Source organism: Varanus komodoensis, unplaced genomic scaffold (assembly GCF_004798865.1).
Source record: "Varanus komodoensis strain SLA01 unplaced genomic scaffold, ASM479886v1 scaffold1, whole genome shotgun sequence".
Classification (NCBI taxonomy): Eukaryota; Metazoa; Chordata; class Lepidosauria; order Squamata; family Varanidae; genus Varanus; species Varanus komodoensis.
Genome location: NW_025335268.1, coordinates 24,989,793 through 25,005,224, shown reverse-complemented (window position 1 = coordinate 25,005,224; position 15,432 = coordinate 24,989,793). Strand labels below are relative to the sequence as shown.

Below are 15,432 nucleotides of genomic sequence, written 5' to 3'. Positions count from 1 at the left end.
TATCTGAAGCTGATAATAGCATAGGCCAGGAACCCATATAAAACATTATACAAAAAAAGATTGATCACTAAATGCCTGTTACATACACTGCTGCCTCGCCCTTAAGCGTTCTGCCAGGCCTTTGCTAGTATGTGATTACAGAACATGGGTGCCTGAATCTGCTCGCTCTCGCTCTCTCGCTCTCTCTTTCTGCTTCTGGAAATGGATAATAGGTAAACAGAACTATATACCTGCAACACAAGGAAGGGTATCATTAGAGTGTGGAAAAAATAGAGGTAAAGCACCATCCCGCTCAGCAGCATCCATGTTTCTATGTATTTCTTCTAAATTCCTTTTTCCCTGGTTGTTCTCTTTTGACGAACTCTTATGTTTTTACTTAGTGAAGCGTGCAATCTTATGCACACTTACTTATGAACAGATGCCACTGAACTTAGTTGAATTACTGAACTGTCCTTGCTGATGTATAAGATTGGGCTACAGAAGATATCATTTTCTGCATTATTAAATCTTGATAGTCCCATGAAAATCCTTGAAAATCATTAGGAATTTAATCATGATAAATCTTGTAACTAGCTAATAGGAGAATATGATGTATATTTTTGTCATTCATGTTCAAGAAGGATGGATTCAGATAATTATAAGAGTGAACAACAGCAGCAAGGCTGGGGAACAACTTCCCTAGGGTGGAATGAAAGAGTTTGGTCTGAAGTTAACAGGGGAAACAGCTGTGGGAGTACTTTATTTTATCAAGGAGTGTTTTTTAGGCCTGGAGAAAACAATTGTTTTAAAAACTGATTGTATAGATGCAGTTATTAATAAAACTAGCATTGAACTAGCATTTGCCCTCCCGCCCCTTGAGATGGGCAGCAGAGGCTGTCCTCCGGGAGCCTTCCATGAGAGATATCAAGAAGCAAAGTATCCAGAGGAGGGCTTTCTCTGCAGTGGCGCCCCATCTGTGGAATGCGCTCCCCAAAGAGGTCTGCCTGGTACCATCGTTATTTGTTTTTCTGCGCCAGGCCAAGACCTTTTTATTCAAACAGTATTTTAATAATGTTTAATATTTATAGATTTTATTTGTGCAGCCAGTGTGTTTCCAGGTTTTAATTGTAATTGTTATTATGTTTGTTTATTTCTGTAAGCTGTCCCAAGGCTATGTAGCAAGGGGACGGCATATAAAAACTTCAAATAAATAAATAAATAATAAAAAGTAGAAGAACTAACATGATCCATCTAAAGTTAAGCAAGCCCTCTCTAAGATAAAATCCATTGTTTTCCCATGGGATTTATTCCCAGATTATCACAAGATTGCAGCCCTTGAATTCCACTTATTTTACTTGCACAATTAAAAATGTGGTTAGGCATCGACTTGCTACAGTGCACCAGTCTGGATTCTGCAGATTAATCCACAGGTGTTGTGTAAGATAATTATGCCTCAGAGCTGGAAATCAGGTATGCTATTGATGGATGTTATCCCAGCACTGCCATTATATGATGAACTATGCATCAGAACCAGTGTGCTTTATTTGTATTGCAAAAATTCTCCAGAAAATTGGTCTAGCTAGACCAGTGTTGTTGAAGCTGGCTGGCAACAGCCCTCCAAGTTTTCAGGCAGAAGTTTTCCCTGCTCTACCAAGTAATGCCGGGGATCAAACCTTTGGCATGTAAAGTGGGTGCTTTTCCACTGAATTATGATGTTAACAAGTAAGTGGAATAACGCATAAATTCTTTGATATGTTTTAGACAGATCTAACAATTTAAATTGAAGTTTTCTGCTTCACCAAAAACCTCAAATCACTTTTATACTTGTATATTTCCTCTTGAAAATGGGGTCTGAAGCTATGAGAAAGCTAGTGTTTGGTTTAGTAGTATGAAGCATATTTGTATCCCCAGTCTGGCCACAGCCAATGTTCCTGCAGCCAGATGTCAATGCTAAATACATATTCCACTTGGTTTTTTGCAGGGGAAAGACTTCCGAAACCGGACAGAGGGAAGATGCGTTTCCATAAAATTGCAAATGTCAACAAAGCCCTAGATTTTATAGCCAGCAAAGGTGTCAAGCTTGTCTCCATTGGTGCAGAAGGTATGTAAAGATGCTGATGGCAAAGCTTGACTTTCAACCCTAACGCAGTACATTTCAGAGAGCTAGTTTGGTTCATTATGCAGGCACAGTCTCTTTATATGCATTTCAGATTCTGATTCCTCTCAAACTGTCACCAATCTGTGTCAAACATCTGGCTAGCCCAGGTAATCCCCTGCGTGGATTCAAAATGATTTTAAACAGAAGAGAAAATGGATGGCAAAGCCTTGGTATCAGTCATTGGGATCAGTTCATAATCTATTATATCTGAAGCAAACAGAAATTCGAATAAAGTAGTAAAACACAGGTGTGTGGCCTAATCCAGAATTAAATATGATGCATATCGTGTGCAACCTAAAATTATGCCTATGTGGTATTCCATGGAGCTGGTTTCATATTGAAAGGTGTAGAAACTGGGTTTACTGCTTATGAGTATGGTGTGCTAACACTCCAGCTATAGCTGAGGTTACCCAATTTAAACACGAAATCAGCTGCGTAAGTGCATGCATGCGTGTGGTAAAAATAAGTTTGGCATAACATTTAAACAAGAATTGGTGTTGAATCATTCAAAGAATATAAGATATTAAATAAGGCACACAACAGACATCACTTGAAGAAGCAATCTTATGCTATTTTAGTTGGTAAAAAAAGTCCTAGCATGCTCCTAGTTGTAGGACTTTCCCTTGTCTAAACATGCATAGAATTGTATCCTAAATGTTTGTCTAGCAGCTATTTAGAAAAACCTTCTAAACTAGGTTCAGGGCCCTGATATGGATTAGTACTCTAGAGTGGTGGGGTGAAGGAGAGATTTTAAGATCTGCATAATATATAAAACTATATTTAATTATATATATAAAATTGTATATTATATATAAATGTAATTTAATTATAATTATAGTGGGTGTATCCTCTGTGGCTACAGCATGTTGTATAAACTATTCATTTTGTTTCACTCTAGAAATTGTAGATGGCAATGTGAAAATGACCCTGGGCATGATCTGGACAATCATTCTTCGTTTTGCTATTCAAGATATTTCAGTAGAAGGTAAGAACATGCTCCAACATTCTGTCTCACATATTTTTGTCAAGAAGTACTAACCTGAGCTGTCTGGCCATTAAGCAAATTTTAGGATGACAACATTGGATGAGTTAACACATTATGCTAAGCCACCCTATGAATAAGCTACCATGGGTCAGTTGGTTGCTAAATAAACCATGGTATACTTGATAGATGATTGAACTTGCTGTGGGTTATGCTACACATATCAGTCAGTCAAAGGAATACATTTGTGAAAAAGAATAATAATATGATCCTTAATTGCACAACTCTGAGGAACCATTATTTTTTTTACAAAAGCTGGGGAATAAGAGATGGTCCCTCCAAAATGCTGTTTCAACATCTATGGAAGGGCAGGCACTGGTGAAATCATGAAAAGTGAGCACCATGGGTTTTTTTGCTACTCTTTCCAAGCAGCTCTGTAACCAATTCCCATAACCCATGATAATATTAGTCTCCTGGCTTCCCATTGTTGGGAAGAACAACCATATAACAAGCCATGGGTTCTTAGCATGGCTTGTTCCCCCAAAATAAGCCATCCTGTGGGAAACTCTTCCAGGTCAGAAGCTATGACAACTTCCTGTGACTACTTGCCTAGCATGAATTCTTGTGCCATGCAACTGAGGTCAATGAGTGTTCATGAGGCTTTCAGTTTTATAGCAGTTGGCATGCTTCTCAGTAAGCATTTTGGAGATCAGCCTGTTTTGGCTGCTCTGATTTCTTCCTTCTGTATTCTCTTAGCTGAAATACAGTAACATAAAGGCACTGGCAACTTTAAAGACTCGGCTCCATTTCCCTTGTATATCCAACTTCAGCACCAAAGAAGGAGTGATCAGTCAGAAACATGTGCAACAACCCTTCTGGGTTTTTGATCTCAATAGGAAGATGTGTGTGTGTGTGTGTGTGTGTGAGGGATCTATACTGAATACTGTCATCTGGAATACTTTGTCCAGTTCTGGGCACCAAGATTTAAGAAAGATGAAGAAAAATTGGAAAGAGTCCAGAGAAGGGCAACAAAAATCATCCAGGGTTTGCAAACACTGTTCTATGAAGAGAGACTGAGAGAACTGGGCATGTTCAGCCTTGAGAAAAGAAGACTGATGGGGGACATGATATCACTCTATAAGTACTTCAAAGGCTGTCACAAAAAGGAAGGTCAAGATCTCTTCTCACTCATAGCTGAGTACAGTACACAGAATAATAAGTTCAACTTGTGACAACCTAGAATCAGGCTAGATATCAAGAGAAACTTCCTCACTATCAGAACCAGCTGCCTAGAGAAGTGGTGGGCTCTCCCTCACCAGAGACATTATACCATCTGAGTGGAATGGTATAGATTGGTGTCCTGCAACAGCAGGGGGTTGGACCCAATGGCCTACATGGCCCCTTCCAAATCTACTATTCTATGAGTTCTAAAACCCTTTCTGGCATGCTGTATTTGCGTTGGCAAGAAGTGTTTACATGGTGGAGGATCCACCCTTGCAGTCTCCCTCTTGCACTCTGGCCTGGTACAGTCCAAGAGAGAACTGTATCAGGTGAGTCTTCCATGTCATGTGACTCTTTAAATGAATTAAACTGTTTTTACAACGAAAATGTGTTAATGAATTATATGAAGATGTGTGTGACTGATTCTATCAAAATCTCAGTATGCTGCATTCACTTGTCATGATGGTGCCCAACCTTCTCTGAAAGAACATGAACTCTGTGGTGGCTTGGCTTTTAGAACTTGTCAGCTGTCTGCTCAAAATGGTTGCTTGAATCCACTCTCAGGCTGAGGTGATTAGAATCAATGAAATAATGAAAAAGCAGGCACGAGGCTGATGCAATGAAGTCAGTTCATGTATACAATAATGTTTAAGTGTCCTTCATCTCTGAAACAGAGAAAGAGTTTGGTACATAGCTCAACAAGTCATAGTCTGACAATGCCCAGAATGGGCAGATAACTGGCCAACATACAAGCTTAATGAGTCATATTATGACCTTGAGGCATTAAGAGGACATGAGAAGGAATCGGATCTCAAAGGGCACTGCAGAATCCCTAAGAAATATATGCATTTGCCTGAGATTCATGTTCAGTAAAAAGTATTCAAGGCTGGCTTATTGAGCTTATGAAGTATAAGCGCGCTCTCTCTCTCTCTCTCTCTCTCCCTCCCTCTCTCCCCCCCCCACTCCTTCTCCCTCCTCTAATGGTGCAATCCCATGCAAATTTTGACAGAAAAAGGCTTTAAATTTTCTGTGTAAATTTGCATAGGATTTAGCCCTAATTGAAACAGCTTATATTGTTCCATACTCTATGGAAACATAATAGCTTGAAATCGTAAAGTTATTTCTTGAGTGGTTTCTGATGTAGACACTGAAACTTAAAAAGAAAAACCCTTTAACAGCAAAGGCTTTTTTCCCCTTTTGGAAACATAAAATAACTTATTCAATATTTAAATCAAGTATTTGGGCAGCTGAAGATTTATTCCCAAACTCTGAATGTCTGCATTTCACTTGAGCAAACAGATGTCCTTCATTATGTAGTACAATATATAACAAATTAACTGTTTCCTGCACTTCATTTGTTGATTTAGAGAATAACTATTCTTGACAAATTTATTTTACCCTCATTGTACTGTAGTAATTAAAGCAATCTTTGGGAAAGATATAAATCAGACATTTCTATAGCATCTCTAAATATGAATGGTGCGTTTACAGATTTCCAACAGAGATCTTTGTTCAGCAAATATTAGGAAACATAAAACTTAGGAGCCCTGATAGTTCAGAGCTTAAATGCACAGTTCTTTGGGGGATGCATCCAGTAAAGATACATCCCAAAGCAGTTTTGAAGTGTATATCTATGCATCCAGTTTATCTTCATCCCCAACAGTCCTTCTTTCAACATACTTCCATGCTTCTCCCTGCAACTTTCTCCATAAATTCATACTATACATTGATGGTAATCAAAAGACATGCACCGACCATTTTGTCTGCATGGATATATTGATTGGGAAGTTGACAGGAAAGTACCCCATTTTCTGATATGCTTGTTATTTTATTTCTTGTATTTCTGGATTAAGACAGAAGCACTGAAGCAAAAATGAGGGAAGTGAGTCTCTAGATGCATCCTTGGATCATATACAGTTGAGTTGTATAGTGGTTTAACTGCCATGGCCTCCCACAAATAGTTAGGAGATGACAAATGAAGTAAGTGAACTGATTATAAGCATCTGGTGTTCCTAACATCTAGTGCTCAAGCATCATGGGCCTCCTATAGTTGGAATCAGCTTTTGGGAAAAGAAGGGAAGGAGGGGAAGTTTCCACTTGAATTCAACTCTTTACATAGGCAGATGCTTCCCCCATATCTCAAAGAGAATGCTGCTTTGATTTCTACTGTTCTTTAATCTGTTAAGTTTTAGTAAAAGAACTGTGCTTCTAAAATTTGCTTAGAGTCTGCTAGGAAATAAAAGAGAAAGGGAGAGACCTGCTCTTAACCATAGCTCCCTATTTTATTCAAACAAAGAAACTATGGTTAATGACTTAGGTATCCATGATCTGAAGCTGGCTTGAGATCCTGGCTGGTCCTGAAGACGTTAACCTCAGGTCAGGACAAATAGGAAACTGAAGTTAGTTGAAGAGTTCTGGTTTATTCCCACATAATGGGAGGAATGAAGGGGCTATATGCTTGTTCACTAGTGCTGGCTCCAGGCTTTGGACAGCTCTTGGGCAATACATATTCAATTAACTCAGCTGCCTCAGTGAATCTATCTTCTCAGTATCATGGTACAGACCATTTAGCCTTACATCCATTGTAGGAAAAACAACGGAAAGGCTCATAATAGAGAGAGATCTAGTGATGCTAGATAGGGAAGGGAGGCTGACAGCCACACAACACGGCTTCCGCAAAAACAGGTCCTGCCAGACAAACCTTGTGGAATTCTATGACAAGTTTTCGAGATGGCTAGAAGGAGGGGATGCAGAGGATGTGATTTACCTGGATTTCAGCAAGGCCTTTGACAAAGTGCCCCATGATATCCTGGTTGAGAAGCTGAGGAGTTTTGAGATACACCAAGCACTGTCCGATGGATTAGGGCATGGTTGACTGACCAAAAGCAGAGGGTAACCATTAGTGGGGAATCATCGGGATGACGGCCAGTGACAAGTGGGGTCCCCCAGGGTTCTGTCTTTGGGCTGATCCTGTTTAATCTTTTCATAAATGACATGGAAGAAGGGGTGAACAGTCTGCTGATCAAATTCGCAGATGATACTAAAACTGGAGCAGTAGCCACAACTGAGGAGCAGGTACTCCAGATCCAAAAGGATCTGGACAGACTATGGAAGTGGGCAGGAGACAACAGGATGTTGTTCAATGTGGAGAAGTGCAAGGTCTTGCACATGGGGCATAGGAATAGGTGTCATAAGTACAGGTTAGGGGACAAGTGGCTGGAGAGCAGCACTTGTGAAAGGGACCTCAGGGTACTGGTTGACTGCAGGCTAAACATGAGTCAGCAGTGTTATGCAGTGGTCAAGAGGGTGAACGCCACCCTTGGTTGCATAGCCAGAAGTGTGGTTTCTAGATCGAGAGAGGTATTACTACCACTCTATACAACTCTGGAGCACCCGCAACTGGAGTATTGTGCTCAGTTTTGGGCCCCTCATTATAGAAAGGATATAGCCAGGTTAGAGTCAGTGCAGCGTAGGGCCACAAGATCCCCCAGTTTGCAGGGGATGGGGTATGAGGCGAGACTGAGGGAACTGGGTCTCTTCAGCCTGGAGAAGAGGCGACTCGGAGGGGATATGTTGGCAACATACAGGTATGTGAGGGGATGTCACATGGAGATGGGTAGTGACCTGTTCTCCCCTGCAGAGGAAGGCAGGATGCGCTCAAACGGAGCAAAGTTCAGGGAACCAAGGATCCATTTGGATACCAGGAAGCACATCCTGATAGTTAGGACCCCGAGGGTATGGAATGGACTTCCACGAGAGGTCGTTGAGGTCCCATCGGTGAGTGTGTTCAAAGCTAGGCTGGACATGCCCATGGTGGGCATGTTGTGAGCGGAGCCGGCTGGAGCTGGAGGTCAGACTAGATGGCCCAGGAGACCCCTTCTGACTTGCTCTGTTTCTGTTTCTATGGCATTGCTGCTATTGCTCACTCCTATTTATCCTCGATCTCATCATTGCTACCACTTGCTTGCTGGACAATGGAGAGGAACTAGGCACTGATATCTCTTGCTCCTTCTCACCATTACCACTGTCTGGGCCAAAGCAAATGTCAGATGAACAAGAAGGCTACAATGGTGAAGACAAAGAACATTTCCATAGGGCTGTCCTTATGGGGGTCCTGCTGGAGCGTGGGCCCTCAGCAAGTGCCCAAACATTCCTACTTGACATTGGTCCTGGTTCTCATAAGGCTTATTCATCTCTCTTTTCATTAAGTCGGATATGAATGTCTGAACTGAGACTACTTTAAGTATTATAACTGCAGTGGTGGAAATTTGATGCTTGAAGGACCGCCTCCTTCCCTATATGCCCTCATGCCCCTTAAGATTGGCAGGGGAGGCCTTGCTCTGGGAACCCTCTTTGAAGGAGGTATGGAGGGTGTCTATCCAGAGGAGGGCCTTCTCTGCAGTGGCACCCAGATTATGGAATGCACTCTCCAGAGAGGTCCACCTGGTGCTGATTTTATACTCTTTCCGGCACCAGGTAAAGACCTTTTTATTCAACCATCATTTTAATAATTAAGGTTTTAGATGTTTTAAGATCTTTTTTCCACTGTCACATTTTCTACTCTTTTTCTCCTTCCTTCTTTTTCTTGTTTTATGAAGTTTGTTTTATACTGATTTAATATGTACTGTTTTATCATTGTATTATTGTAATATTTTAAATCATTGTAAGCCGTTCTGAGCCATTTGTCAGAATGGATGGGATATAAATGTTTGTTTGAATTAAAAATTAAATTGTAGCACTAGAACTTCCAGATGAAAGCAGGTTAAACATGCAGTTTTTATTAACATTAAAAGTAAATGTGAAATTTTGAGTTTTATACAGCAATTTTTAATTGTGAGATGAAATGTAATTCAATAAGTTATAGCACCTCAAATATAGTAATGGTTTGGGAGCCCGAATTGGGTTAATAAAATAGGAAGTAAAGAAGAACAAATTATGGCTATTTACCTAATGGGGGAATCACAATGAATATACATAATCAACATCTTCTAGCTATTCATCTAGTGTCCCTCATTCATATATATGCACAAATATATTTTGAAATAGAAATTCAGTTGCATTAAAGATATTAGTATTCAGCTATTGCACTTCATAAGAAACCACACAGTAGAAAGAGAGGGAACTGTCCACAGGAGGATGAAACATTTCTACCCAAGGACATTTTGGAGAACAGTATTTTGTGGCAAACCAGTACTACCTTTTGAATTCATCAATATAATCCTACTCAGCTGCTCTATGGCTATAGCAAGTTTGACTTGAAGGTTTGTTACCTTCCTCATATGTCTATTTTTGTGATTGTTTCAGAGACATCTGCCAAAGAAGGACTGCTGCTGTGGTGTCAAAGAAAAACTGCTCCTTACAGAAATGTGAACATTCAAAACTTCCATCTTAGGTAAAGTTAGCAACATCCAGATGTGCAAAGATCACCAGGCATTTTGCACCTGAGTTTTGCAATCAGTAATGGAGAACATCCTCGCAGTTTGACAATATGTCAATTCCTATATTATGGCTGCTGTGAAAATGACAAATTCCATATTATGCATTATTGGGAAAGAAATAAAACTGTTAGTATCATACTGCCCATATAAAAATCTATGATGCTGCTGCACTGGAATACTGTGTACTCTTCTGGTCACCAAACCTAAAAAATTACAGAATTGGAAAATGTGTAGAAAAGGGCAACTAACAATTTCTCAGGCCTGAAACAACTTCCTTGTAAGAAAAGGTTTTAACAGCTGGGATTGTTTAGCAAAAGATGGGAGAGGGGAGACATTTTTTCCTACTCTCATAATGCCAGGATTCTGTAGTCTTCCATTAGGCTGATTGGCAGGAGACTCAGGACAGATTAAAGAAAGTACTTCTTGCAAGAGATAGTTAAACTATGGGATTAACCTTTGGTGGTTATTATTCTTATTTTTCTTGTTTATTTATTACATTTCTATACTGCCCAATAAGTTCTCTGGGTAGTTCACAATAACCTATAAAATAGAACAAGGCTTTTCCAAACACCAGAACAAAAATATATTTTAGAGCTTTATTATAGTAGAGGAGGTACTTAATTATAAATTAGGTATAACTAGAATAGTGTGAAGTGATTATTGAATGAACTTTTTCTCTGGTGCCAGTAAACAGTGTTTGCCTTGTAGGTCTGGAAAGGATAGGAAGTTGGTTTTTTTTAAATAGATTTAGTTAGGTCATATATGAGTATGTAAGCTTTCAAGTTTCACAGAAGTCTTATGAGACAGAATGGAAGGCAGAAGACTCTCTGGTCTATCTAGAGCAAGCTGTTGTAATCACACTGTGCAAATGGCTGTAAAAAATCTGGACTGTTCATATTTGAGTAGTAACAGAATGGAATCTTTTTGCATTATGGGTAATGGTCTACTTGTAAAGTCAGGTTACAGGTAGTTGAAATTATTTGCAGTTTACCAAATATCCAGCAATTTCTCTTACGTTTTTAAAGACAGTTGTAGTGGCAGATCTTTGATGTCGATTTAAAACAATGTATTGTAGAAATGTTATAATAATAATAATAGAAATGTTATAATAATAATAATAATAATAATAATATTGTGTTTAGTGTTGTCAACCTCTCAGAGAGCTTCAGATATTGGCTGTATAGAAATAATAATAAATAAGCAAATTATTATTTGGAATAGTCGTGAAACAAATACACTCTAATTTGTCAAATTATTACCCACAAGAATTATGTCCTCTCCTGTGTGAGTTTCCCTCCTAATGCTGATCAAGTGTGAATCATGCCCCATGTGCCACTGTGCTGCTTCCTTCAGAGGTTAGCTTGCTGGCCACACAGCCTTTCCTAACCTGGTGATCACGAGGTGTGTTAGTCTGTAACTTCTAATATCTGCATTTGCTCAGTCTTACCATGGCTGAAGTAGACTTGTCAAGGCCACTGAGACCCCAGAACATTGGTTAAAACCGTTTTATTCTTCCAGGCCTTTAAAACAAGTTGAATGTTCTATTGTTCTACTGGTTCAACATTTTAGTATCGGTTTTCTGTATGTGTGAACAATATATTTTTCAGAGTTACCTTGAGTATACCATGTAAATTAAAAGCAAGCCATTTTTAGGTACACAAATTATAGGAGCCAAAGAATCAGTTCAGCCAGTCAAATGCCTTCCAGCTACTAGTTGTGGCTTCATGCTGCATCTGAGAAAATAAACACATGCTCATTCATTATGTGTAATGAATGATACATGGGATTTATCTGGGATTCTCCCAACACAAACAAGGCCACAGTTTAGAAATTCATCTTATATGGTACAGTCTAAATATACCTGTGCTGTGACATCAAGAATCTCTGGATGTTTCAAGTATGCACTGAAAACAGACTTAACCCCATGTGATTACCAGATTCATCGGTCCATGCTTTGTTCTTCTCAATGTGTTCTCGATCACTGAATGAAATTCAGCAAAACCAATCTTAGGAAACCTTGGGATTATAGCAAATTCCACTATTTCACAGCATTGCTGGGAATATTGAACAGCTTCTGCATGTTGTCAGACCTTGATCTACCAGAGGTTACCATGATGCTATTAACATATTTCCATTTTATCTTTGATTGTTTACTGTGAAGCTGGAAAGACGGCCTTGGTCTTTGTGCGCTTATCCATAGACATCGACCTGATCTTATTGACTACTCCAAACTATCTAAGGTCATCTGTCTGGGTGACACAGTGTGGTATTTGCAGTGATTTGGCTCACTTCCTATGTGCTTAGCATGTCTCTTTAACAGCAATCTGGGGTGTGCTTAGTAACTTGAGGTGGCCTTCTTTTCTGGCTCTTGCCCAACAGATGCAAAAGACCCAATAGTACACCAATTGTGTGTTGTGAAGGAGGCTAAAGCATGTCTTGAAAGCCCAGTGCACAACCTGTTCTCCCTTGCATGCATGTACGGACACACACCACTGCCTCCTGCATATGGGCATTGTCATCCCTAAAAAAGGAGTGATAGGAGACACATTTCCTAATACAGCTCAAAGTATTTTAAAATGCTGGCTGAGAGCATATGACAGCTATATTGTCAATAGTTGCAGTAAGCAGTAACACCGTATGTAGCAGCACTGCATGCAACTGATGCTTGCTTTTCTTGTTTCTCTGTCAGTGTCCTCAAACATTATTGTGAAGTGTTTTGCTGTGACTTTTTGTGTTTGTTTGTTTAGTTAGCTGGCTTTGCTTCCTGCATGCTTTCTCTTGCCTTTGCATTGCAGTGAGAAGAAAGGCCTTGCTGTCAAAGCTTTTCTACACAGCAAAGTGTGATCTTTCTTGTAACTTTTTAACTGTAGCAGGTCTACAGTTCTGTAGATTTCTATAAAGATTAGTGAGTATGGCAGATCTGCAGGTAACACTGAGGATTTAATAAGCAAAGCTTCAAGTAACTGACAATCCAATCCAGAGCCTAGTGAAAATGAAGATTTACAGTCTGATCCATACATGCTTATTCAGAAATTCCACTGCCTTCAGTAGAATGTTTGCTTATATACAGTGGTGAAAAGGTAAATTTGAAGCAGAGATAGTGTTATTACAGGTATGCCTTTAAGAAGAGTCCAAAATTCCAGGCAGCTGTGTCAATCCATATAAACAAACCATTTCTATAAGTTTTTATTGCCACCAGAAACAGTTTTTGCCACTGTAAAACTAATGGGTCTTAATTGCGCATTTGAAACCAAGCCACCCTACAGTCAATGAAATATTGTTGCTAGAAAAATTCATTTCTCCACCAGCTACTGCAGGGATGGCAGCTAAGCTCAAAGGGAACAGGAAAGCCTGAGTGGGGTGGCAGGTGAAGTCACCATCACTGTGAATACATCCAGTTGCTATATCCCTGTATCTGCCTTCAGTCGATGCTGAACTACACTGCTCTTGTGTGTGCATATGCGTGCGCATGTGCACACATGCTTGTGAAAATGTATATGATACTTTTTCACCCAGAGTGTTCTCAAAATGGTGAGCAACCTAAATACAAGTGAATACTTTACAGGATTGTAGCCTTTGCATTTAAGTTAATTTGGTTCCACTGAATTCATTGGTAATAGAAACAAGTTTAATAGTCTAGGAAGCACTGGATTACATGGGGCCAGTTTTGCATCATGTATCTGTTGTGGGCCTTTTCTTTGCTGTTCAGTGAAGGTTGATCTGGGGTGCTTCCAAACAGAGGAGTCCTAGCACTCCCATCAGAAGGTGCTATGCACCTAGTCCATCTTTTCTTCTTTATGAGCAAAAAAGACAGAAAAAGGAGTGGGAAAGTACAGGACAGTTATAAGTTGATAATGCTACTGTCTGGAAACCTCCCAGTAAAAATCTGTGAATGGGACAGAGAATAATAAAAGCCTCATCTGGAAGCACCTTAGAATGTGGTGAGGCCATCACAGCCTTTGTCTTAGTCATATGCCTAGTATTTGTGATTCTACCTCCGTGTAGAAACAACCTTACATAGCACACAAATCTTGTGGCATAAATCTTAATAGTACTCAGAGTATCATTCTAATTAATGTACTAAGTCAACCAAGAGATGGAGTTTCCACAGCTGGATGCTAGGCAGCTGCTCCAGAGGGGTCCGCCAGCTGCTGCCTCATTGCAGCAGATGCTGCAGTGGGGAGGGTGGCCTGAAGGGCTCTCTGGAGCACTACTGGGGTTCTCCTGGCAGGGGCAGAGGGGAGGAGCACAATTTGCCACTCCTATTCCACAGTCAGAAGCACAGGCTTCTTCCTGCCTCACAGGATGCTGGCCCTGCTGGGAGTTACAGGGCAGCACACCTGGTGTCACTAGCTTAGGGAAGACTGCATTAAGGCTCCAATCCTATTCACTCACTTGGGAACAAGTCCTGGTGACCACAGTGGGAGACTCTTCTGGGACAGATGGTTAGGCTGCAATGCTATAAATACTTACCCTGGAGGAAGACCCATTGAACTCAGTGAGGCTTGCTTTTGAGTATGCAGAGTAATTTTGCAAGTAAGGTTATTTGGGATTAACCTTAAAATTACAATTCTGAAAGGGTTTTAATTGAAAATAATTTATTTTTATTTTGAAAATATGCTTCCCTTTGATAAAGACTCTAAAATATACTATTCTTTGGTTCTGAAAAATGCTTCATTTATGTACTGCAACAATCCTGCGTAAATTATGTTGGTGATTGATTCTAATTTCTGATTTTTGTGCAGGATGACCCAATGGGAAATATAAACCTTGCCATGGAAATTGCTGAAAAATATTTGGATATCCCAAAGATGCTGGATGCAGAAGGTGGGAGCTAGGGGGATTTATTTAAATAAGCCATGGGCTGAACACAGAGCAATCTTTCATCACCTTCTTCTTCCTTGTGTAATGACAAGAAGGACCTCTTTCATATAGTTGTTTATTAAACAAAATATCATTGTGATTCCTTCCATCTCCTGAAATATGCAAAATATATATCAAGACCTACCTCTCAGGCTGTGAATGGTTGCCCTGGGCCCACATGTCTCAAGGGTTCTCCTCTCTCAGCACATGTAACCAAGTCGTGCCTCTTAGGCCTAAACTAGATATAATGCTAAACATATCAGTAGGAACCCTGTTAGGGTTGGTTGGTTCCACTGAAACTGGAGTACATTTGTTTTGGGTGTTTAAAGACACAAAATTTGACTCTGCTGACTCATGAGAAAAACAGCCAAATTTACAGTTGGAAAATAACTTTATTAAAATTTCACAAAAAATGCAAGCTTGTGAGTTCTCCAGAACTCTTCATGAGGCAAGGCTGTTAGGCAACAAACCAAACCAAACCAAACCAAACCAGGGGATGGTGGGGAGTTGGGGAGGCAAGAAACCTCCAAGATTAGGTTTGGCCATGAGGTCTGCAGCATAGATAGACTCAATCTCAAAATGCAGGTTTGCAGTCTGAATGAATTACTTAGTGGCAGATGATGCAAGTATCAGATGAGACTTAGTGATGTGTTTTGGGAAAATGAAGCAATGGCCATGGGTAATATTACTATGAATGGGGCCAAGGTAGATGTGATGTGAAATGCACTACTAAGAACTGTGTCAGGTCTTGATCTTAATAGCAGCTACAGGGCAATTTTCATCAAGACCAT

General features: G+C 40.0%; 1 protein-coding gene across 1 annotated transcript in view; it reads left to right on the top strand.

Annotated features, from left to right (window-relative positions):
* ACTN2 (actinin alpha 2) overlaps positions 1-15,432 on the top strand; it is a 69,778-nt gene that overhangs the window by 13,666 nt on the left and 40,680 nt on the right. The window contains exons 3-7 of the mRNA XM_044419891.1: positions 1,961-2,080; positions 3,036-3,122; positions 9,645-9,732; positions 11,940-12,018; positions 14,524-14,605. Coding sequence (XP_044275826.1) covers positions 1,961-2,080; positions 3,036-3,122; positions 9,645-9,732; positions 11,940-12,018; positions 14,524-14,605 — 456 coding nt within the window. The remainder of the gene's footprint in view (positions 1-1,960; positions 2,081-3,035; positions 3,123-9,644; positions 9,733-11,939; positions 12,019-14,523; positions 14,606-15,432) is intronic.